We start from the raw sequence: 25,854 nt of genomic DNA on the forward strand, positions 1-25,854 counted from the left end.
GCAAGGCTTCTGCATCCTTGGCATGCTGGCAGCACATCTGCCCTGGCACACCAGGCCTGGGCTCAGTTTTACCCCTGCCCTTGCCAACAAGGCAAAGGAAAACACACTCCTCACATCCATTCCAACCATTTGGCATTTTGTAGAGCTGGGCTAGGAAGAGGTGGACAGCAGAAAAATATCCATGTTGCTTTTGAAACGTTTTCTGTGATGTGGAAAGCTGGAGTATAAAATCTCACCACGTCTCTCCTAATTTCATTAATTCAGGGCTTTCCTTTTTTGGTTGGATTTTCTTGTATTTTAAACCCCAAAGCTCTGTTCTCAGAAATACCGGCCTTGGCAGTGTTAAGGAACATTGTGCAAAGCTAAATAGGTGGTTTTGGCAGGATAAGCTTGGAAGTGAAAGCTCCTTCCCTGCCTGCAGACCTCTCCCATGACAAGCAGAATCGCAGCACCATGCCAATCTCGTGCCACGGGGCATCGGCTGCTCCGCGCTCGCCTCGCAGCTGTTCCTCCTCTGCAGGGAATGGATGCACTGGTGTCAGATTTACCCCCAGCCCAGGAACCTGGCTCAGTTCATAGGAAAACTCTCCATGGTGGCCTCAAGGAAACCCCCAATTGATTCCTCTGGGAAGGTGACAGACGGTACCTGTTGAATTGTCCTGTTTTGCTTTACCAAACGGCTGGAAACGGACACCTTCTCCTAACACAAATATCTGATAGGAGCACGCTGATTTTTGAGACTTCTCTTTTGCTCCCTGCAAAAAAACCAGTGCCAGCTCTTGTTTTTCCTAGTGCTTATAAAATATTCTGGTCCCTGAAAAGACAATTATTTTTCAATATTTCCCATTGATTCAACGAGAGAATAATTTTTTCACTGCTATGCCTCAGTCTGCAGGTGTTGTGGTCCATCCCAACGCTTACTAATAAATCTTTTTAAGGTCTTACTTCACCATTTGAACTGTGGAAATAAGGGAAAAGGTGTTTTTATGGATCAGTCAGACATCTGAAGCTGCCTGTGGTTACTGAAATATTACAAAAGCTGGAAAAGACAAGCAGCACTGCCGTGGTGGAAGCGACTCATCCAAACTGCGTACGAGGCACAGAAATTTTATGCTGCTGCTCAGTGGCGCTTGAAATTTTGGAATTGTGTCAAGAGGAGTTGTAGATTATTTATATAATCCCACAGAAAAGCAAGGAAGGGCTGGAGATGCGTGGATTCACGTTTAACCTTCTCTTTACTCAAGAGATTTTTTTACGTGGCAGAAAACAAATGTGGGTTTTATTGTGTTGATTTAATGACAGAGCTCTGATTTGGTTGGTTTTTGTTTGTTGGAGGGGAGGGCGTGGATGATTTTTTGTCTGTAAGAAGCAGAAAGTGGCTGAGGTCTGAGAGGAAGGACAGCAGGGGCGGGAGCCAGGCAGAGGCTCGGGTTACACTGGTATGTTTTGGTTGCTGCCTAACGTGTTTTTGTTTTTCTTCATTACACATATTTCTCTTGGGAAAAGCAGGAAAAACTGTGTGTCAAATATACATCAGGGCTCTGTGCCTCTGCTAAGAGGTTCCAGATGGGGAGTGTTACGATAGAGACACTTTCTCCTGCCTTTTACTTTGTGGCATTAATTTTGGTGACAAACTGCAGGAAAACTTATATCAAGCCCAGAGTGTGCAGTGAATGCTCCTCCTTTTTTTTTGAGCATTTTTGGGCTACCCAAGTATGCAATAGGAAGTTGAAACTTCATTTCCAAACATTTATGGCCCCATGTCAAATCATTATATTCAAAAAAAGGGTAAAAACCTAGAGTTTTGAAGGGACTTGGAGAGGCTTCCTCCAGGGGCTGGAGAGTGTCCAAAGCTTATCCAGCAGACCATATCCCTCTCCCTAAATTTGAGGCTGATGCCTGGGAAGGAGGGGGTGGAAGCTGGTGAGGATGCCTCTGCAAGGGATGTCTTGCCAATGGGCAGGGTTTGGTTTCTGTGCTGGGCAGGGGCTGTGGCTCCACCTGGGGTTGGCATTGTGTGTTCTTCAAGACGACCCCCCAGGACTCTGATGGATTGATTCCAGACCTGCCTTTAGGCTGAGGGTCCACAGCTGCTCCACCTGAAGTGAGTGGTGTGGCAGTGGGAGCTTGGGTGATGGCAACTTGTCGTCCCCAGCTCCTAAAATCAGTGAGTCACAGCTTCAGCAAGTCTGGGTGCTATGAGAGCTGTCAGCAGGTGACAACGGCGACAAGGGCGCGGCAAAACATTGGCCCAAAGTGTTCTCAGGATGTATTTACTGGGTGGATGGTTCTGCATGATGAAATTAAGTCTTAAAAAGTAGCACTTGGTTTGTGTGTTGTGTCATTTGAAACATTATTTTTTCCAAGACAACAGGCCAAAAAGACCCTAACCATGTTACTTTGGGGAGCATGTGAAGCCACAGGTGAGAGGTGGCTTCCTACAGCTGGATGTAATGCTCCATGCTCTAAAACCAGGAGATGTTTTGGAGACAGGAATTTACCCCCATCTTCTGCAGAGCACTGAAATGCATGACTGTTGAAAATGGTTGACTGTTTGAAAATAGAAAAGTTATATTTTCTTTATCAGGGGCTTCAGGGCAGATGAGACACAAGTGATCAGGAGCTCTGGAGACTCAAAGGCCTCAGTTTTGAGAAGGAAAGGCAAATGTGGTGCTGAGAATGTTGTTACCTGTTTATTATCATGGAATTTGAGCATGGTTTGGGTTGGAAGGACCTTAAAGCCCATCTTGTTCCAACCCCTGCCATGGGACAGGGATATCTTCCACTAGAGCAGGTTGCTCCAAGCCCCATCCAGCCTGGCCTTGGACACTTCCAAGAATCCAGGGGCAGCCACAGCTGCCCTGGGCAACCTGTGCCAGGGCATCACCACCCTCACAGACAGAAATTCCTTCCCAATGCCCTCTGGCAGTGGGAAGCCATTCCCTGTGTCCTGTTCCTCCATGCCTTGTCCCCAGTCCCTCTCCAGCTCTCCTGGAGCCCCTTCAGGCCCTGTCAGGGGCTCTGAGCTTTCCCTGAGCCTTCTCTTGTCCAGGTGAGCAGGCCCAGCTCTCCCAGCCTGGCTCCAGAGCAGAGGGGCTCCACCCTCAGAGCATCTCCATGGCCTCCTCTGGGCTCTCTCCAGCAGCTCCACATCCTCCCTGTGCTGGGTACTCAGGGCTGGAGGCAGCTCTGCAGGTGAGCTCTCACCTGAGTGGAGCAGAGGGGCAGAATCCTCCCCTCCCTTGCTGCCCACACTGAGAGTTCAGCCCAGGCCAGGGGGGGTTTGGGGCTGCCAGGGCAGGTCTGTCTTCTCCTCCACCAACGTCCCAAAGGTCCCCCTGGGGCTGCTCTCACTCCGTTATTTGCAGTATTATTTTATTTAAGGTAAAGGAAGCCAGCAGTGCTCCTGGCACAGTGTGAGAGGCTGTTTGTAGCAATGGCAGACAAGTTTTATTTGCTGCAGCTGCAGTTTGTACTGCATCGCTGCACTTCATCCAGCTCTGCATGAGGGGATTATGAAAGGTGAGAAGGAAATTGTGGTATGGCTTGATGCTGCAATGCATAATATAACCTGTTGTATAGGTTATAACCTCCTCAGTCATCACTTGAAATATACACATTAATGGGTCACCCTGGGTAATCTGTTGTCATTCCATCAGTGCTGCTTTGTTCCCACTGCAGCGCTTGTTTACAGTACTTGTATTGCTGACTGGGAGAATGTAAAACCTCCTCCTTTAGCTATGACTTGTTTCCAACTGGTCGCTTTATTGCTATTACTGTTTTATTGTGATTGTTTTATATCTTTATCCTATGAAAAAAAAGGAGATTTTGCTCATTCCTGGCACCTGTTAGACACTTGCTGCCTGCATTTGACAGAGTAAAGTTTATTCTTTGGCTGCAGAACATGAATGTTGGGAGTTGGAGAGACACTATAATAACACCAAGTTTCCCAACTTCATTTTGGGATGCTCCTATAAATCCGAAGCTCAACCTAGGATGAAGATTTTTTTCCCACCCAAATGTTTGCTGGCCAATGTATGCGAGTTTGCTGGAAAACATGAGCCTTTGGCTGTTCTTCCCAGGGTTGTCCACCCTGCTCACAAAAACATGAATGTCTGAGCAGAGGAGCAGGAATGTCGGCCAGACCGTAGGGATTTGGCAGCCTGTGCCTCCAGGATCTCTTGTATGGGTGTTTGCTGGTGGCTGCCAGCTCAGCTGGGGTTTTTTTTTCCCATTACTGCACTTGTGTAGGAAAAGTGTCCCTGTTTGGGAAGAGGACTTAGGTCAGAGGCTTTGCTTGGGTTTTGGGGTTTTGTTTTCTTGCATTGTGGTTTCATGGCAATTCCTCTTTTTTCCAGTGCATCACTTGAAAGGAAGAAGCTGCAGTGGTCTGATGCTGTACTTAAATATGGGAAAAGGAGGGATATTCTGCCAACACTGAAGTGTTTGCTGGGAATGCAGACACTAAATCCTATTTCTTACATAGCTGGTACAGCCTCTGCATTGTATCTCCCAAACAAGGGTGTATGCTTATAGGGTTTATCTCAGGTATTTTACCTCATAATGGTGCTCTGGATATTTCCATTACATTGGCACTTCAACTAAATTAACTCCTAAACCTTCTGTAAGTTGCTGCTCTCCCATTAAAAGTCCTTCTCTTCCATATTTGTACAGGGGGGTGTGAACTCGATGTGTACAAAGACACATGGTCATAACTGAGCCTGTATTTTAAGACAAGTTGTTGCAAAAAGTTTGTTGTTTAATTTCTCCAGGCACTGAGCTCCTCTGTGGTTTCCAGGGACAGGACCTGAGGGAATGGCTGGAGCTGTGTGGGGAAGAGTTAGGTTGGATATCAGGGAGAGGTTCTTCCCCCAGAGCAGGCCCAGGCACTCAGCAGGCTCCCCAGGGAATGGCCATGGCCCCAAGGCTTCAGAACCCCAGCAGTTGGGACAGTGCTCCTAGAGACAGGGATTTATTGTGGTGTCCTCTGCAGGGACAGGAGCTGGTCCCTGTGCATCCCTTCCAACTCAGGCTATTCCACAATTCTATGATTCTCCATTCCAGCATGTTGACATGATTCCCCAGAGGGGGAAAGTGAAATCATTTCAGTCTTCACCCCAGGTAGGGTCAGTGCAAGTGTCTTACCATGACAAAACATTTGTAGTTGACATAAACAGTAATGAGAAAAAAAAAATTAAAAATATGTTTTATAGTTTGTACCATGAGGGTTGTATTTTACATATTAGTTTAATCCCAAGAGGGCTTGTCTGTTAATGGGTAGAACTCACTTGGCTGCTGTTCAGTAATTGTAATTATGGAATGAAGGATTTGGTGTGCTTTTTGTTGGAAGAATCCTGCCAAGTTTAATTCCATGTAGTGGTGGCAGCACTGTCATTGACAGTGAAGTGTCAGTGAAGGGATGAAGAGCATTTTAAACTTCATAATTGCAGCAAATGGTATGTTTGGTTGGTGTGGGGAGGCCCCTTAAATAAGGTCTTGGCCCTTTGGGCAGTCTTTGCAAGCCATATGGACCTGTTGTCCATGTCCTCCATAGGGGCAGGAGGGAGAGGAAAGGTCTCATCAGCACTTCCCTGGTGTCTTCATGCTCTGGACTTTCCCCATCTGAAGTATTTGTAGGTCATGCATTTGAAAGGTTCTTGTGTGGGTAGCAAAGAGCAGGGACAGGACAGGTGTGCACCTTTTGGTTACTGCACCTGCTTAAAAATTGAGTTTTATGGGAAGAAACAGGAAACTCCATGGGTTTGAGAAGCTCATGAGCAAAAAATCCAGCTACCACAGGAATCAAACACCACCAAGGAGATGTTCTGCTGTGTTTGCTGCCTAAGACTGGTGTAGGACTAGATTCTGTTCATAACCACAGCCAGGACATGCTTTCTCTAAAATGTTAGAGACTTATATCATCAATTATACACCTTGAACTTAAGTTGCTTTGTCATGTTTTGGTTCAAGGGTTCAGAGGAGGCCACAGAGATGTTCTGAGGGTGGAGTCCCTCTGCTCTGGAGCCAGGCTGGGAGAGCTGGTGGTGCTCACCTGGACAAGAGAAGGCTCAGGGAGACCTCAGAGCCCCTGCCAGTACTTAAAGGAGCTCCAGGAGAGCTGGAAAGGAATGTAGGAAAGGGATGGAGGAACAAGACAAGGGAGGAACAGTTTTAAACTAAAAAAGGAGAGCTTTAGATTGGATGTTGGGAAGAAGTTCTTTCCTGTGAGGGTGGTGAGGCCCTGGCACAGGTTGCCCTGAGCTGTGGCTCTCCCATCCCTGGAAGCATTCCAGGCCAGGCTGGATGGAGCTTGGAGCACCCTGGTCTAGTGGAAAGTGTCTCTGCCCATGACAGGGGGTGGCTCTGGATGATGTTCCAGGTCCTTTCCGAGCCAAACCTCTCTGTGGTTCTGCGTGGTGTGAAATGGAAAACCCGTGTTTGCTCTTCGAGGTGCTGCAACGGCCCCTTGGAGCAGAGAGCAGCGAGGTAGGAAAGTTTGCAGGTCTTTAAAGGTCAGTGTGTGGCAGGTCAGGGCTGTGGGGCAGGCTTGGGCATTGCAGCACAAACACTATAAATAATCTGTGGTTTGTGCTTTTGACCACAGAAGCACCGCTGGGTTCATCTGTCAGTGTGGGACACGGAGCCACAACCGAGAGAGCAAAACCCTGAGGTGTTGGTGCTTTGAGTCGTGTTTAGCTGCTATAAATTACATTTTCAGTATTACTGTTGAACCACAGCTTGAGGGGTTCCCATAATTGCTATTTTTCTTTGCAGCTATTCAAGTTGTACCTCGTACCTTTTGGCTTTGGTGCTTCCTTAGGGGCTGTGATCTCTCTGCATAAAGGTGGTTCCTCATGGGAATTGAAAATCAGAGGGGTCCATCAAAGTGGGGTTGTTTGGGCTGGAAGATTTTATCAGAAGGTGGGAGCTGCAGGTTTAAAAGCTCTTCCCAGGACAGGAGCAATAATGAGAAAGGATTTAGCACGGCTCTAACTTAAGTAGTGTACGTGCAGTTTATGTTCCGGACATAATTCAATATATTTCTGTTAAAAAGCAATATAACAGGGCAAGAAGAGTGCTGGGAGCTTGGTTTCAGGTGGAATGAAAACTAGGGAGAGTGATCTTTATCATCCTGCTGTATATGTTTCAGGAGGAGGAGGAAATTTGTGAGTGCCCTGGACACATAAAAAAGACATTTAATTTCAAAAATTCCAGTATGCTATTTTTCTTCCCTGTGTGTTTTTTTAATTTGGAGTGAAAGTGTTAGTGGAATTTTTTTTCCAAGCGTAGTGTATAGAATATTGGGATAAACTGCCCTCAGATCTGGAAATAAATTAAGGGGATTTTTGAATCCACCACTCTTTTGGATGCACATGTTGTGTTTCTCCAACAGAAGCTGTAGGTGAAGCATGGGAATGCACATCTGATGGGCATCATGGAATCATGGGGGGAGGTTAAGGTGGGAAAAGGCCTTTAAGATTTTCAATACAACAATCACCCAGCACCACCACCATGTGCATCATCAAACCATGTCCTCAAGTAACCCATACAGTCTTTTTTTGAGCACTTCCAGGGATGGGGACTCCACGACTTGACAACTCTTTATGTGGAAATTTTTTCCTAATATCCAACCTAAACTTCCCCTGGCACTACTTGAGGATGTTTCCTCTCCCTGTTCCCTGGAGCAGAGCCCAACCTCACCTGGCTGTCCCCTCCTGTCAGGGAGTTGTGCAGGGCCAGAAGGTCCCTCCTGAGCCTCCTTTTCTCCAGGCTGAGCCCCTCCAGCTCCCTCAGCCCCTCCTTGGGCTCCAGCCCCTTCTGTATTTCTGTTATTTGGTGGGAAATAGATTTTAACAAAGCTGCTCCCAACGTGCTCACACAGTTAGAAGTCATTCAGACTTTATGAATACATTTGATTAATGAACTCCAAATTTCACAGTAAACCAGGGAATTTGAATCCTCCAGCGCTGTCTTGTCTGATATTAACCTGTTTCTTCTCCTTGGCATTAATGAGCTTGATGGAATTTTGCTCCCAGTCCCTTCCATGCTCCTCCATGGAATATAACTATTAATATAAGTATTCCACAATGGCATAGTTGAGATTTAGGCAGTCAACTTGCTGTTCTCCTGGTATATTCATGGTATGACTTTCTAAAAAATTCAGTTTTCATTTCAGGTTAATGGGGAACCATTTAAAAACTCTTGTGTATTAATATATTTTTTATCCTGTACAGCAAAGAGAAGATGATGTTTTTATTTTTCCCTCTAAGGGTGAGGGCTAAAGGCTCCTCTTAGGGCTGGGGACCTAAAATAAGCTGGCAGGGGTCTGTATTTCCACTTGTTCTTTTACCACAGAAGCTGTTATTCCATAAGGGAATGCAGCTGTTATTCTGTAGGAGAATATTGCTGTTATTCTGTGGAGGAATGACATTCAGTTTGGATGATCTAGAGAACAGTGTTTTATTGCCAGATAAGAACAAGTCACCTCGGTGTTTTTCCAGTTGCTGAGGTTTGGAAAATAACTTTTTTTTCAGGAAAGACATTAAAATAATCCTTATTCTGACTGTAATCTGGAATTAATCCAGATTGCATCAATATTCAGTCGAGAAGGAGGAGGCTGCAAACCTCTGGGATCAGGAGGAACATGGAGCATTTAGCCAGGAAACTGTTAATCCCTTTTTTTCCCCTCATCCTGATAGGCATCTCTTTGTGCAGGAGGGCTGGAGGAGGAGCAGGAATGGAGCTGCTCTCTCCTGCCTTCTCCAAACTGCTGGATCACCCTCCTGGTCCAGAGGGACTCCCAGCTCCTACAGAGGAACGTATTGAATTTTGTTTCCTTCCAAATGTTGAGCCCTGGCCAGTAAAAGCTTTGGGCTCCCCAAGAATCCTTGGAATGCTGTTATGGAGTTTTGTCAGTTGAGCTGCTCAGCAGCCTCAAATCAATGAGTCAGTAAAGGGCAATCAAATGAACAGAAGATAATTTGTTTTAGAGAAGTTATAATTCATTTGCTGAGGTTGAACTATTATATTCTGCCCCGTTTGCAAGGGACAGGGTGTTCTGGTCTGGTCTGTATGGATTAGACACGTATAAATTGAATTAATAGCACTTTTTTATAGCCCAACAGTCCTGCTAAAGAAACCCTGTGAGTAAAGCAAACAAAAATGTATTAAGTTGTCTCAAATCAAACACCAGACGTTTCTCCAGCTACTTGTTGGCCCGTTCCCAATGTGCCAGGCCTGGAGTCACCCCAAGTTTGCACAAGAAGGGATCCAAAGACCTTTCTCATTTATATCAGCACGAAAGAAAAATGCATGAAAGAGGAACATTATGGGCTGTGATTTCTGGAGGCATTTGGGTTATAACATATCATGTGGTCTGGCACATTCATCCCTAAAAAAGCTCATAAAAAAGGAGGAATCTCGCTGTTCCCCACTCCTATATTTGAAGTGTTTTCTCTTAAATTTCCTTGCTACAGAATAAGAAAGATTGATTCCTTAGCAAGGCTCTCCCCAAAGAAATCCTAACAAATAGACCTTGTTTGTCTCTGTGAGTGATTACTTAGGGTAGAAATACAGGGAATCAAACTAGAAATCTTCTTCATATTGTTCTTTGTTTAAATTCTTTTTAAAATTTTATGAAAATTTATTGTATGAGATGATATAAAACTCTGCTGCCTCCTGTTTGGTCTGTTCAGGTTCATCTTGCTGCTTCTCTAACAAGCAATGTTAATTAGGTGTATAGAAATTTTATCTCATTGCCTTAAGATGGTTTCCTAGAACAGGAGTGATCCCATAGCAGAGAAATGCTTATAACCTAATTAATACAATTTAATACCTAAATATAAGGTGATGCACTTGCATGTCTTGAATATTCTGCTTAAAAGTTTCTGGCTGTGTCTCTTCTCACTGAAATACCTGGAGGTAAATCCTTGGGAAATCTTAAGCACCATCCTGGTTTTTAATACCAAAATTCCTGGTTTGGGGAGAGGATGATTGGATTTTCATCTCCAGGACAGATTTGGGGCTTCAGGGGAGGTGTGGGCGCCTTTGATGTCCTCTGGAGGGTGGGTTGAGAGGGGATGCTGGGGGCAGGGAGGATTTTTGGGGCATATAAGCAAGAAAAAAGTGTGAACAGCCTGAAAAGATGTGACTCCTCTGCAGGGTTCCTGAGCTGCAGCTCTGGAATCATCCCTCCAGAATAACCTGTTTGCTTGGCAGGTTTCGGCTCTCCCAGAACCTGCTTTAGTCAGCTAAAGCAGATTCATATGCAAGAGTTGGAGTTTAAATAAATCCCTGTATTCAGATAGGGGGAAAAATCACATTGTTATTCCATGGCAAACCTCTGTGGCTTCTTCAATCGTTAAATCTGAGCAATTTGGGAGATAAATCAGCCTGGGAAGGGAACCGGATCATGCACAGACGGGACGTGTCCAATAGCCTTTCTCCAAGGTCTCATTTCATTTGGCCTTTATATTCTGCTTTTAGTTGGGAAGTTAAATCCACAAAGGTCATTTGAAAAGCTTCAGATTATAGATGGAAAGCCCTTTTAATCTTTTCTAATAAATAGCTGAGCAGGGAATAAATCTATTGGGAGTCGAGCTCTGATGTTAAGCCTCAGAACAAAATGCCCATACATGAGCAACACTTGGAAATTATCTCTGAAATTATAATTACCTTAAATAAATTTGACTTAGAAGAAAAGGTGTGTGATTATGAAGACTGGTTTAATAAATGAAGCATTAATTGGACCTGGTGGCTTGGCAGATTCTGTCACCGTGGTCCGGATGATTATGAAAATGATTTAGGCACAACTGAAAACAGCAGTTTCAGTTCAGAGATTTCTTTTAAATGGCAAAAATTACTTTCCCTAGTCAGTGCTTTGGTAAGGCAGGTTGGAATAAAAGCTTTGCATAATAAAGACTTGAAAGCATTTTGATTTTGGAAAAGCAACAGCAGCAAATGGAAACGAGGGTGTCTGAAATGCTGAAAATACTCTGGGTTATGCCAATGTTGTGTATGACATTATCTAGTCTGAGTAGCCTTCAAAGCATTTTCCCCCCTAATTCCACATATAATTAAAAAGCAGCTTCCTCTAGCTCATTAAAATGTAGAGTCCTGTTGGAGCAGTGTACTTGTATATTTATTTAAATGAATAAAGCACAGCTTTAATGCAGACTGTAATAACTTCAAACACTAAATGTCTTCTGTGCAGCTCACATTTTATTTTTAACCAGTGTTTAGCTTCTCTTCATGAACACCAGCTTGCAAAGGACCATGGTCCCCAGCAGCTTGCTAGATTATTTTGTGAAACACCCAAAAAACCTTCTCCATCCCCCTTTTTTTTTTTAGTGAAATGATAGGAAAATCCCCCAAGTTTGGTTATGAGTGACGCCCATGGAAATCAGGCTTTTCCAGCATAACCATGGCATCTCCCTCTTTTCACAGGCATTTGGAAATGCAAAAACTGCCCATAACAACAACTCCAGTCGTTTTGGCAAATTCATCCAAGTGAACTACCAGGAGACAGGCACCGTGCGAGGGTAAGTGGGAACGGGGTGGGGGTGCTGGGTGTACCCAAACAAACCTAAACAGGGTGTTACTTGCTTTGGTAATAGCTTTCCCAAAATGGAGATAGGAAATAAAAATTCATAGGTTTTAGCTTATTAAAATCTGCTGGTATGGAAATGTTGGTGCATCCAAAGTGGGTGCTGAGGTGTGGATATACCTGAGCTGCCTACAAGCCAGCTGAGCTCTCCATAATCCTGATGTCAAATTTTTAATGAACCTGAAAAGCAGCATCTCCTCCTCAGATAGGAGTTAAGGCAGAAAAGGGAATGGTGGGGGCTGAGTGTAGATGTGGAGTGAAAGAGGAGGATTTAATCTCTCAGGTGCCAAGGGGAGGATTTAATCTGGCTGGAGTTCTGGAGGCCACTGAGCCACACTCTTCTTGCTCTCTGCCTGATTCCCTCCCTGCAAGTCTCTCCTTTATTCAGCCTTTGACCAGGGAAGGCCTCTTCTTCCTCCCAGGTCATTGCAAGGAGATCCTTGTCTGTCTCCACTGTGGTTCTCCTCAGTTTATTTCAGCTTTGGAAATTTGAGAGCAGACCTGAGGAGAAGAATTTTGGGGTGATGATTGATGAGAAGTTCATGGACATGTGCACTGGGGACCCAGAAATCCCCATGGCCTGGGCTGATCCCTCAGCATGGGCAGCAGGAAAAGGGGGATTCTGCCCCTCTGCCCCCTCAGGTGAGAGCCCACCTGCAGAGCTGCCTCAGCCCTGGGTCCCAGCACAGGGAGGATGTGGAGCTGCTGGAGAGAGCCCAGAGGAGGCCATGGAGATGCTCTGAGGGTGGAGCCCCTCTGCTCTGGAGCCAGGCTGGGAGAGCTGGGGCTGCTCACCTGGACCAGAGAAGGCTCCAGGGAAACCTCAGAGCCCCTGGCAGGGCCTGAAGGGGCTCCAGGAGAGCTGGAGAGGGACTTTGGAGGGACAGGACGTGGGGGAATGGTTTCCCACTGCCAGAGGGAAAGTGAGATATCCCCAGATATGGGATATTGGGAAGGAATTCTTGGCTGTGAGGGTGGGGAGGCCCTGGCACAGGTTGCCCAGAGGAGCTGTGGATGCCCCATCCCTGGCAGTGTTGAAGGCCAGGCTGGATGGGGCTTGGAGCACCCTGGGATAGTGGCAGGTGTCCCAGCCCATTAGACCAGAGTGGGCTAGTGGGCTGGGCTAAACCCAACTTTCTCTCTGGCTTCAGATAATTTCCATGGCATCAGATCACCACCAAGGAGCTGTAAATGAGCAGGGCTTTCTTAACTCCTCTTTTTGTCCAGGTGAACTGAGTCAGTTGGAAAAATGAGAAGTAGAAGCAGCATTTCAGGGGCTGTATAATTTCTGCAGCTGGCTAAGAGACCTCTTGCTGGGACTTTGTTGTTATTTTAGAGAATTGCTTTTAAATTTTTTTGCTTTCTTTTTTTCCAGCAGAACAGTATCACACAAAGAGCTGCTGTTAATTTTTCAGTGTGCTTGGGTACTCCACGTCCTTTCCCACTGGTTTTGCCTCCCACGTCAAACCTGATGCTCTTTTTTCCCTTTATTTAATTCTGCTACACAGTTCTCTTAAAAGGATAAACCTCATTTTTTTAATACCTCCTGAATAACAAGAATCCAACAAATGCCTTAACTATGTATTATCTTGGCATGATGCAGCAGCACTGTTGTTGTGGCCTCTATTTTTATTTGGCAGAGATAGGCAAATAACATTATATTCCTGTGTTCTAGTTCATAAAATAGGAGGAGTTTTCTTTGCTTTTTCAAAATTATCTTTCTTGGGCTTTGGTTGCACAGTGTATTGTGCATTGTGTCTGTACTCTGCTATGAGCTTGCAGTGCTCCCTCAGTGAAAAGAAAGGATGTTTAAAGAAAAATATATGCATTTAAAAACCAAAAAGTATATATGGCATACAAGCCAATATTTTTTTCCTGTGAAAGAAGATTTTTGTAAAAACTTCTGTAAAAACTGTACTTTTTTAGCACACCCCAATCAATTATCACCTTGTGTTCTGCCTATCAGCAGCTTTGGTAATGGAACTATAAATTGCAGCCCTTAATCAGAGTTTTCCTCTCTTCAGAGGTTGAAAATAGCAGTTGAATATTTGCTTACAACCCCTCTGAGTATAATCACCCAAAACTTGAAGAGATGGAACAGGCAGGAGGTTGAGCAGGACCCAAGCCCACTTTGTAAGGTGAAGTTTTGGATGGTCTCTCAGACTGATGGAACAGGAGCTGTGCTGCAGTTCAGAGCATTCCCAGGAGGTTTCCTGAATTTTGGACGTCCTAGTCCATGATAAGCCAGGCCTGGAGGAAGGTGATTGCAACCTGCTCAGTCCCCATGAGATGATCAAAAGCCTTGACACCTGACAGGAGCCATGAAAGGGCAGAAGAGCCAGACAGGAGAGGCTTTAGAGCCAGCTAGGAGGGGTTTAAATCAAAGCCCTGTGAAATACAGGCTCTCTGTGCTTAAATCAGTGTTTTACACAAGGTCATTCCCTTACAGCTCCTTTTCTCTGCTCTTAAAGGTCAAACTGACATAGCTGACAATGGTAAATAAAAAGAAATTTGGAGACATCAACTTTTTAAGACTTAAGCTGGTTTTCCTAATCACTATCCTGTTACAAGAAGGGACAGAGGTTGTTCTTGGGACAGGGATTCATTGTGACCTTTGCACTAAGCAAGGGAGCATTTTACCAAAATAGCATTGTAATGGCATCTATTAAAAAAATAAATTTAAATGTAGAAACTTTCCAAAATAAAATTTATAAAGTAAAACTAAAATTTTAAAGTAAATAAATAAATAAATAAAATTCCACTGATTTACATGGTGGTTGGGACAAGATGACCTCCAGAAGACCTTTCCAATCTAAATTATTGCCTAAGAATGATTTTTGGGGTGGTTTATAATAAGAGCAGAAATGATAGGGGTGGGAGGAATGCCAAGGGCATGGACATGTTGCAGGTTGTTGTACAGGAGTGTCTGAGCCATTATTCCATGGGATCTCATCAGTGAAATCTGGGATCTCTCATCCATGTGTTCGCTGACCCTGCCGTGAATTCATGGCTTGGGAAAGGAAAGTTGGGTTCAGGTTAGAAAGGGAACATAAAAACCCCATCAGCCTGTGGGTGAGGAATATCCACAGACTGTTCCCAGCTTCCTCCCAGGGAGTAAAGAGGAATACAGCTTTGCTGGCTGTCTTCCTTTGCTCCTCCTGTCCAGCAGGACCATCCAGCAGGGAGTTGGATTTGCCACTTCCAGTAGCCCCTCCCAAGAGTTGCTATAAGAATTTTCACAAAACCTCTGCAGCATGTCCAAGTGATTTATATTTTAGTTTTTATGGAAGGAAGGAAGGAAGGGAGAAAGTTGTGCTGGAGGTAATAATTAGATCTGGCTTTCCCATCTGTGGTGGAGGAAAGTATCTCCTTGTCCCACCATGCCTGAGGTTTGTTGGATTTCCCAATTCCTCCATAGCTCTGGCTGTGGGAGCCACGTCACTGGGCATCTGTCACCAGAAAAGCACAGCTCCACCATCCAAACTGCCACCTAGAACTCCAGCTTCTAAATCCCTGTCATTACTGGTTAGGTTTGTTTGGAAGAAAAAAAAAACCTGTGGAAGCTTTGTTTAACTTGACAAACCTGAAAAAAGTATTTAATATGTAGATTGAGCGTGTTTGTTGTGGAGGCTCTTAGGAGAAAATGTAAACTGCAATGAGGAGCTTTCGCAATTGTTTATTTTTTTTGACTGGAGCCAGAAGTTAATAACCCAAATTTTTGGTGAGAAGTGGCTCTTCTGTCAGAGGGAATGAGGATCTGGAGACTGATTCTGCAGCTAAATGGCTTCTTGCACACTTCTGCTCACAGATGTATTTCCATGTGCACGGCTCCTGGGCTGCAGGCAATGGGATTTTGCTGGCTTTGGATGAAATAAGGATCCGAGCTCCTTCCTTGCAGACAACATTTCTCTTGCCCATAGGCTGAGGCATCTGAGATCATGTTTTTCAGATCCAAGTTAGTTTTGGCTTGGTATCAAACCAAAAAAACCTCAAAAGCCAAACATAATATTGGGCTTGTTCTGCTGAGGAAGAAATTTATATAACTAAGTGAAACAAGGCTGAAACTTCTTTGTGTGGCTACCAAGGCTGAAGCCCCTGGTAAAGCTGTGTTCGTTGAAGCTGAGTATCAGGTCAGTGAATGCTGTTTTGATTTTTCTCTTGCAGAGCTTATGTGGAAAAATACCTCCTGGAGAAGTCCCGGCTGGTCTATCAGGAGCACAACGAGCGGTGGGTGCCTCTGTTTTGCCCAAGGCTTGGGTTTAACTCCTGTACATGGCACAGATAACTTAAATCTCTGGGGGAGCTGGCACAGGAGATCAGGATTTTCATGCTCTTAACCCTGTGCTGCAGAGATTAATGATGCATTTTATATTTGAATATTTTGCTGTTTAGGGAGAAATGTGCTAATGGAGGGAATAAACTCCATTATTTTGTCTAAAGTCTCTGACTTGCTATGCAATCATAGAATAGGTTGTATTTGGAAAGGGATCTTTAAAGATTATCTTGTTCCAACCCCTGCCATGAGCAGGGGACCTCCCACTACAATATTATTACATTTCATTTCATTTTCGTTTTCTTTATGGCGGATAGATTATTATGTACCGCTTCATTCTTGTACAACTTGTGAACTGATTAATATGTCATTTTAGGAGAAAAACATGGTATTTTCATTCTTCTTTGCAGTTCACTGAAGCCTTCAGAGAGGCCTCTAGAAAGAGCTAAAATTATATAGAGAATGAACTTATGTGAAGTGTGTTCTTTCCTAATTTGATGCATATTCTTTGTTGCATACTCCTCTCCTCTCTCAGTAATTATTATTCCACTTTTAAATAATTTTGCTGCCTTTAGTTGCCTTTCAACTCTTGGCACTTCTGGCTGTGTTTCCCTTTGGAGACAGATGTGTGAATTTTCTGGAATGCTCCAGGGCTCTTCTTGGAGTTAAAGAGCGTCTACAGCCTTGACAAACGTCCTCTTGGGTGTTGCAAGATGATTAAACTTGGATCCTCTTGGAAAACATCCAACATAAAAGCACAGCTTTAATTTTAGAAAGAAATGCTGTTAATCTGTGTTAGAGTCCTCTAGAAGCAGAACAGATGAGTGTCCCTTGGGGTGGGTTTAGCATTAGTGATATTCAGGTATTTTGAATATTTGAGTTTTTGAATACTTGAAGATTTTTTCAGTCATGTTTCATGGAACTGCAACTGCAAAGTCACTGCCTTTTTAATGGTAATAAGGTATGAAAAGTCATAATTTCTGCATTGCAAGGAAATATGTTGTGATTCTAATAAAAGAGGTCAGGCTCTAATAAAGGAGCTGGGGACAGTCTGGGAACAAGGTCCAGGACAAGGGGAAACAGCCTCAAGCTGTGCCACGGGAGGCTCAGGTTGGACACCAGGAGGAATTTCTCCATGGAAAGGGTTGTCAGACCTTGGAAGGGGCTGCCCAGGGGTGTTTGGAGTCCCCATCCCTGGAGATGTCCAAGGAATTCCTAGACATGGTGCTCAGTGCTCTGGGCTGAGAACAAGGTAGGGTTTGGGCACAGGTTGGACTCAGTGCTCTGGGAGGGCTTTTCCCACCTAAATGATTATGGGATTCTGTCAAATATATGGGCATTGCACATGGTTCTGAAGGAAAACCTGAGCATCCCAGCTCTTCTAGAAATCCTTCAAGCAGGTTCTAGGGCATTGGCTGTCCTTGGATGGAGAAGAGGGATCTCATTCTCCGTGACATAATTGAATCTGTTCCATCCCTGCACAGCAGGTACAGCCCAGCTCTAAACAGTGTCAGTCCTGAGCTTGGGAGCTGGAAAATCAGGATGGGAGGTTTCACTGTGCCTCTGCTCAGTGCTGCTGCTCATTTTCAAGTCTAACAGCTTTTGTTTTTCATTTGTCACCAGGAACTACCATGTATTTTATTACCTCCTGGCAGGAGCAAGTGAGGAGGAGAGATCAGCATTTCACCTGAAGCAGCCAGAGGAATATCATTACCTTAACCAGGTGGGAGTTCTATACAGGAATACAATCCTTGGCCTTGCCTTTTCTTCTGCTGATATTTAATGGTAATAAAGAAGAGGTGTGGAGTAGTAAAAGTGGGGGTTTTTAAAGGTGTGGAGTAGTAAAAGTTGGTTTTAATGGTTTACAGGAAGTCTTCTGTCATTGGAATAATTCTGCATTAGCAATCTGAACACCTGGTAGTGTTTCAGAGAAAAAATAATCAGTGTTTTCTGTACCTGGGATAAGTTAAATGGATTGAGTTTTTGATTGCTGGAGGGAGAAACAGTCAGAATTTCCTGCTCTCTGTGTGAATGCCATTTACTCATTAATATCTGTCTCCTGAGCAGGAGAAGAGGGGAAGATGTGGCATACTGGGTATAACATCTTGCATGAGGAAGTCCTAATTCTGTAGCTTCTGGCTGGCTTTTAGCACAACCCTCTGACTTTAACAATAGAACAAGTCTAATATAACTAAAACCACAGCAGCCATTGAAAACCTGGGAATTAATGATGGATGAGGTGTTACCAACAGTCAAATAAACTCAGTTTACATGATGATAATTTTATAATAAACTGATTTACTTGAGGTATTTAGGCAGTTATCCAGTGACTCTTGCAAGCAGAGACTTCAAATGGACCAAAAAGAGGAGGAATATGTGGAAGAGGAGTTAAGTTACATGTTGATTTTAACTAATTTCAATTTTCTTGGTGCTGAAACATGAGGAGCAATAAAGAGTGATTTAACCCCTAAACTGGAAAGAAACTTGGAACCACAGCCCAACCCAAATAGCCTTTAGTCTTTATAGAACTATAACTTCATTCAGGAATAGCTCTCAATTACCAGGGACTTTTTAAGAATGTTTTTAAAGCAGGCAATCAACACCAAAATCCATTGTATATTAATGACTCCCACACACCCCTGGCAGGATTGGGAAATATTCCCAAGTGAGGAACACTCTGAGGGCTCTTTGCTGGAGTCTCTGTGCCTCAGGCATTGGTTGGAGAACATGCTGTGATCTCCAGCACCATCTGTGCCACGGTTTTGCAGTGGGAAGATGCCAAGATGGAATGTTTTGTTGGATTCCCAGGTTTTGTTGGTCCATCCACTGACTTGCTGTTAGTTGAAAACATTGCTTTTAATTACAGTCCTTTTCTTTTACATAGCAGTTTAAGAGCATTTATATTGAAAGGAAAATTAGAAATCTAACAGCATGTAATGTAAGGAACACATTATTATAATTTAGGGTGAAATATTCCTGTTCCAGTAGGAATATTATAATTTAGGGTGAAATGTTTATTTAATGTAAATTAAGGTGCTGTGGGGCAAGTATGCTGGAGAAGGCTGCTAAGATCAGTCCAGTGGATCAGAGAAGCAGACTCTGGACTTCCCTGGACACAGTGTTTGGACAGCAGTGACACTCTGAGTTTTTGGGAGGTTTTTAAATAGTTTTTAGTAATTAGGATTAGAGTTAACGCTGACAGCTGTGGAAAACCAGCATTTTTAGATGTGGTCTGGGCATGGTTTCACATGATGACCATCTGACAGTGCAGTAGCAGCTTTTCCCTGCCCTGCAGGAGAAAGGAAAGGGAAAATGAGGAGAAAATGGAAAAGAGAGATAGTGGAGAAATGGAAAAAAAACTTGGGAAACATTTAAGAGAAAAATGATAGAATGACCCTTGAACATTTGCAGTCTCTTCTTAAGTGTGTCCTGGAGAAGACACTGCCTTTTTAAAAGGAAAAAGAACCAGCTCAGACATGAACTGAAGTGTTTTACTGAAAATTAAATATTCATATAGAGAAGCCATAAAATATTGAACCAGGCCCCTGAAGTGAAGGAGTGACTCAGTCCTGAGTCAGGCTTTACTTTCCTCCTCCCAGGTTCCTCTGCTCTTGTTGTGTTATGCAAAGCAAAAGGGGAGTTTGCTTTGCAGATGAGAAATAATCTACTAAGGTACTTAACCAAAATCTGCTCTGTAAATGCAGGGAGCAGATTGAAAATAAAGATTTCAATTTATTTTTAAATGCAAATTTATTCAAAGTATCCCCTGAGTATGAGGATAGGTATTTCCATCTCTCCCCCAATGGCAGGCGTACCCACCCCTGCACACCCTGCAGCTCGCTGAATATTTTCTGTGCTGGTTGTTAACTTTTGTCCATTTTGAAAACAGCCATTTGCAGGTTTAGATCCTTATTTTCAGCTCTTCAGGAGCTCCAGTGCCATCCCTCTTCCTCCTGGGACTGGTAATGCTTTCACTTCTCTCAACTCCATCTGATTGGAAAAAGACACAAATTCCTAAAAAGCTTTGGAGTGTTGCTTGGAAGAATCTCACTTTTGCTGCACTTGTGTTTGTCTGGAGCAGAGGTTGAGAGTAGGAACAAACCAAATCTGTTCTTCAGTGAGATTTTGGCATTGGTGGCTCTGCAGCTCCAAGTAAAAGAAGGGTTTCCTCAGCTCTGTAAGAGAAGATATTTTAGTATATCCATTATGAGGTGCACTGTGAGCTGGAACCAGCACCAGGAATGCAAAAGCATCATGAATCTTCTCTTAAAACAAACAAAACCAGGCAATGACTCTGCAGAATAACAATTATTTTCCTGCTTAGGAAGCAGATGGTGGGGGTGATTTGGGGTGGGAACAGCACTTAACCCGCTCTGCCTTGCTTTCAGATGACAAAGAAACCCCTCAGACAGAGCTGGGATGATTATTGCTATGACTCGGAGCCGGTCAGTACGAGAATCACCTCTTCCATGTTGCTGGTGCAGGGCTGCTCTCACCTCAGTGTTTTAGGGACACAAAGAAAGCCAAATCCAACGAAGTTTAACCCATTAACCACCCTTTGCCCTGCAGTGGTGTTGCCTGTGACAGTACAGATTTTTTTTTCCCTTGACCTTTTATGGTTCCTTCCATTTGGAAAACTTCTTCAGCAGTTGGAAATGGTCGTGTCTCTACAGTCCTCTCGGTTTTAGAAAACTGAGGGGGGGTTTTCATTCCTTCCTGATGGAATATGTGATGATATATGGAAATTGTGATGTGACAGCAATGTGAAAATTGAAATTCCATTCCAATAAAACAGCAAATCAGTTTCTTGAAGCCCCAAGAGATGCATCAGTTCATGCTGGTTGTAGTGGTGTATCTGCTCTCCAGCTTCTAGGAAAAAACAGACAAACCCAAAAACATCCCCCCAGCCATCTGTGAGAAAATCAAATCCTGATATTGTTCAGAGTGCAAAAACAATTCCTTCTCCTAAAATACTTCTGCTGACATGATCATCCTTTCCAAATGGATCGCCCCAAAAAAGGGAATGGTGAAGCTTCTCCCGCTTCCCTGGCTCCTCCTGCACCACCATTCATGCTCTGGGTGTCTGTGTGTCCCATGGTGCTCCCTGTCAATGTGTCCTGCATGTGGAAGCATGTTTGGCATCAGCTGCTTGTCCTTCCTGCTAGTTTTCCTGTGTGCTTGATGATTGCCAAGTCTTGCTGATGCATCTGGGAGAGTAAGAGGTGATCTGGGAAGGAGCTGGGATTCACTTGGGCTAAACAAGTGTCTTAACAGCAACATTTCCCTGCAAATCCTTAGGAGGGGAGGAGGGAATTTCTCTCACAAGGTTAAAAATATTGAATATTGGATTGGCATCCTTAATCCATCAGCTTCCTTAGGGGCCCTGCAGGAGCAGGGAGTGATGAGCAGATGCTGTTCTAGACCTTAATACCCTTTATAAGTTGGAAAGCCCTTAATTGCTTTAGGAATGGGTTAGGACAATTTGCTGAAGGAATTAAAATTAAAACAACTCCAAAATTTGGTACCTTCTCATGACGTGACCAAGAACACCCTGCCAGCCTGGGAACTGCCATGTCCGTGTCCTTATTCCACGTGTCATTGCCATTTGGCTGTTTATTTGCTGATTTATTTAGGGTAATTTTATTTTCTGTGACAGTCCTGGTTGCTTCAGTTGATTACTCACTCTTAAGCCTACCCTGGTCTTCTCCCCATACCCAGGACTCAACCTACTGCAGACACCAAGTTTATAAAGAAACTCAGTTTTATCCTCTTTAAATTTTCCATGGAAATCCATGGATCTCTTCCATGTGACTGTAGGAAGCAGGGGACTCACTTTTGCTGGGAAACTAATTGCTCTGGCAGGGTATTAACAGCGAGTTAGGTCTGTGGGGATGGACTTTGTGATGCTTGTCTGCTCTAATATCAAGGACACTCCTCTATTTTATAATTATCCTTCATTTATCATCCATTAGGAAGCGGTTCCATGCTGAAACACTGCAGAGAGCATTCGCTTTTAAGCAGGGAATTTGCTAAAAGTCTTTCCATGCGGATTAATGAGTCGGGCAATTGTTATGTAAATTGTTAATTAAATTGCCTTCGGCGTAGATTGTGCTACTTCGGAGTCGTCCGGGGTATTTTGCTGTTGATTCGTGACTTCATTTTGGAGGAATGATGCCAGAAAATGAAAATGTCTCCTGGAATGTGGAGTGCCACTGAAAGCACCACTTGGTGTCTTTAAAAAAAGTTTTCAACCTGCCTCATTTGCAGGATTTGCGGGTGTGTTGTTGTCCTGCCAAGTGCAGGTCCTGCCAGGAGGAGGGTGGGAGGTTGTGCTGAGTTCTCAGTGGAGGTGCAGTGGCTGAGGAAGGCAGGCTTGGAGCTTAGGAGGGACAAAGTCTTGCCCTGAGGTTTTGTGGTGTGAATAATCAGTGCTGGTGCCTCTGGTGTCCCTGCTCTTGGTGGTGTCATTGTTGTGTGGCTCTGGACCAGGGTTGTTTCTGATCAGCTCCTCATTGTCACAGACGTATTTTATGAAAAATACTTTCATTAGGATTTTTCTCCTGAGAAGCTGAGAGGCCTCAGAAATGAAATGTGAACAATAATTATCTGCTGCTATGGAATGCAGCAGGTGCATCTTTGGTTGGTCTCGTGATTGTTTTTAATTAATGGCCAATCACAGCCCAGCTGTCTCAGACTCTCTGGTCAGTCCCAAGATTTTATTTTCATTCCATTCTTTTTCCTTTCAAGCCTTCTGATGAAATCCTTTCTTCTACTCTTTTAGTCTAGTTCTAATATATCATTTTCTTTTAATATAATATATATCATAAAATAATAAATCAGCCTTCTGAAACCTGGAGTCAAGATTCTCTTCTCTTCCCTTGTCCTGGGACCCCTGTGAACACCACCACACCTAATGGAAGGTGAAAATGCCCTTTTCTAATGGCTGTTTCCTAAAACAGGCTGGTATTTTCTCCTGGAATTTCACTCTCCGCCTTCATTGATGCTCTGTGTGGTTTTAAATGGTTTCACTGTTCAACAGCTCCAAATTCACTTTGCCCATGGAGCATTAACTTGTCCCTGAGGACAATTGATCAAAAATTTCGATTTTCTTGTCCAATTGCACTTCTCTGGCTTTTAGTGCAGTTGTGTAGATGTCTCCTATGTTGCAATAAACATTTAAAATATGTAAACAATATAATAAATAATAATATCAACATTTAAATATATAAATAATACAAATAAATATATAAATAATAATAATAAATAAATATATATCATAAATAAGGGTTTTCCACTCTAATTATAACTATGCCTGTAATGATGCTCTGGAGTGGGATGAAGAACTTTGTTGATATGGTTGTGAGGCTTTAAATGCTGTAAAACACAAAGCTGATACTATAAAATAGCTTCATTCTGTATATTCTGTATTTATGATCAATCTTCTGTATTATCAGTGAGTACAAGTGGCTTTTCAATGATTTACATAACCCTATTTAATGCAGACTTTCCTAATTTTTTGTGCAAAATTTTTTGCACGTTTGCTTGTGTGATAAATATGATGTTCAGGAAATGATCAAAATAAATGATGTTTATTCAGCTGCTTAATTAATTCCAACTGCAGCTACAATTTTTATTTGTATTATTTTAATAAACTTTTAATAGAATTTTATAGAATTTTTATTTGGATTTGCTTACATTTGGATTAACTTGTTGAAAGTCTCTAATTACTTGTAGAAAGTCTTGATTTAAGTGTTAATAAAATAGTCTGAGGTTTAAAATAGCACAATATTATGTGATACACAAGAAACTAATTTTGATTTATAGGGTGGTTTTTATAGGCAGCAATGGGTGGAATATTCAAGGCTAGGAAGGCAGAGAGAAGAATAATTAATCCATGGGAGGCCTACAGTGAGCCAAAGCAGAAGATATTTGGCATGAATGGTCTATATATTAATTTAAAGAGCATTTCTGTTTCCTAAATATTGATGCAGGACAGCTTTGGTTGGATCTGGAATGTCACTGGATTTTTCCAAACATGTCAGTGACTGATATCAAGGAAAAACTAAACTGTTCAGGCACGTGAGCCACCAAGAAGTATAAAATATCCTGGATTTCAGAGTCTCCCAGTTTTGAAATAACTTCTTGGTGGTTCAAATAAAGTTTCTGAGAAATATATTTAAAGATTTGCCTTTCCCACACAGGATTTAATGCACTGATCATTTACATGAAGTTATCTGAATTCTGTTTAAAAACTGAATTTCCCTCCTTAGGTATAGGACTAAATGTGGAATAAACTGCCTGTAAACATGGAACAGATTTCATCTTATTATTTCCCATCCTTTTTGTGTAGGGTCATGCTGACCAACTCTCACCATACTGTTGGAATGGGGTGGCTCACCTCTTTCCTTAGAGGTTAAACCTGGGAGACAAGGATGTATCTCCAGAAAATATTAGCCAGAAATGTTGTATTTCCAGTGCCAGGTTGGAAATGTTGCTGATAAAAGACCTGGAGATGACTCAGTGATATTTAGGGATTGCTGACTTGGCCATCTGGACCTGGTGTGGCGTTGATGGTGTCAGTGCTTCCTCTGTGTGTTTGATCCACAGGATTGTTTCTCCGTGGAAGGGGAGGACCTGAAGCACGACTTTGAGCGGCTGCAGCTGGCCATGGAGATGGTGGGGTTTCTGCCCAAGACACGCAGACAGTGAGTTCATTTTCCATTGTAATCGCTTGGAGATTATTAATTCCACCTCCACTGGCAGGACATTGTCCAGAGATGCTGTGGCTGCCCCATCCCTGGAGGTGTCCCAGGCCAGCTTGGAGCAACCTGGTCTAGTGGAAGGTTGGATGGAGCCTGATGAGTTTAACTCCCTTCCAAGCCAAAGCATTCTGTGATTCCATGATCACTGCTCTGCTTAACAATTCTCTTCGTGCAAATGGAGCGTTGGCAGGAGTTGACATCTTGAAGTATTTCTCAAGTGTTCATGAATAATCACACCTCACTCTGCATGTCATGAATCCAGAGCTTGGTTTAATCAGAAGTCCTCATTATCCCTCATCAAACTTAACCCTTTGTGTGCAATTCTAGATCTGTAGACTCATTTCCAGCTGGCCTTTTTCAGTAATGCACTGGACATGCTGGTTTGAAAACTGGACTTTAGCTGGGCTGCAGCATCACTGACACCATGGAATTAGAGGGTTCTTAAGGGTCATCTCCAACCAAACCTACAAAATAATCCCTCCTGTGTTGATTTTTCGCTTGAAAGGCTTGAGTAGGTTGGGAAGAACTTGATGTTAAAAATTACCTCAAAGATATTTTCACACAACTGAGAAATTTTGGAAGCTCGTTCTTTATCCCTCACTTGTAACAAATCAATTATGAAATTAAAACTGCTTTTTCTCTATCTTCCTCACACACATGGATAAACCCAAGGATCCAGACTTGAGTGAATATGTTCTGTGTCAAAGGCTGCTTTATCAACTTCAGGATGAGGTTTGTCTAAAGCCTGTTGAGGGGTTTAATTGCCTGAGCAAAGCAATCAGGAAGTGTCAGGACTGAGCAGAGTCGGGTGATGCAGTAAATTCTCACTTCTGATTTACTGTGCAATGATTTTTCTTGGCACACAAGTTGCTCCTGGTGAATTTTGCACGTCAAAAATAAAGTGGATTCTTCGCTACACGAGCAGATTTATTTTGCTTGGCATTACACAACTGCAGCACAAATAAGGAACCATCTTCAGCTGAGACATAGGGAGTTATGTTTTAAATACTACTATACTTCTAAAAGTAATTTCTTTGTAGCAAAACATGGGGTTTCACCTTTGTAGAAACAGAGAACAGAAATTTTTATAAAATTACATCCTGAAATTCACAACAAGGAGTCAATATCCCTGTTTTGGAGGTAAGGGAGCACTTGGAGAGGTGAAGGTGTGTTGTCCAGACAAGTTGGTGGCATAGCTAGGAATCACATTTGGG

General features: G+C 43.2%; 1 protein-coding gene across 6 annotated transcripts in view; it reads left to right on the plus strand.

Annotated features, from left to right (window-relative positions):
• Positions 1–25,854, plus strand: part of MYO9A (myosin IXA) — a 174,520-nt gene that overhangs the window by 49,606 nt on the left and 99,060 nt on the right. For 5 of the 6 annotated variants that reach the window (XM_084213577.1, XM_084213578.1, XM_084213579.1 and 2 more), the window contains exons 3-7: positions 11,446–11,540; positions 15,770–15,832; positions 17,502–17,601; positions 20,267–20,323; positions 24,486–24,583. In XM_084213577.1, the coding sequence (XP_084069703.1) occupies positions 11,446–11,540; positions 15,770–15,832; positions 17,502–17,601; positions 20,267–20,323; positions 24,486–24,583 (413 nt within the window). The remainder of the gene's footprint in view (positions 1–11,445; positions 11,541–15,769; positions 15,833–17,501; positions 17,602–20,266; positions 20,324–24,485; positions 24,584–25,854) is intronic. The other variant, XM_084213581.1, reaches the window with a different exon arrangement.

Source organism: Fringilla coelebs (genome assembly GCF_963513975.1).
Source record: "Fringilla coelebs genome assembly, chromosome: 12".
NCBI lineage: Eukaryota > Metazoa > Chordata > Aves > Passeriformes > Fringillidae > Fringilla > Fringilla coelebs.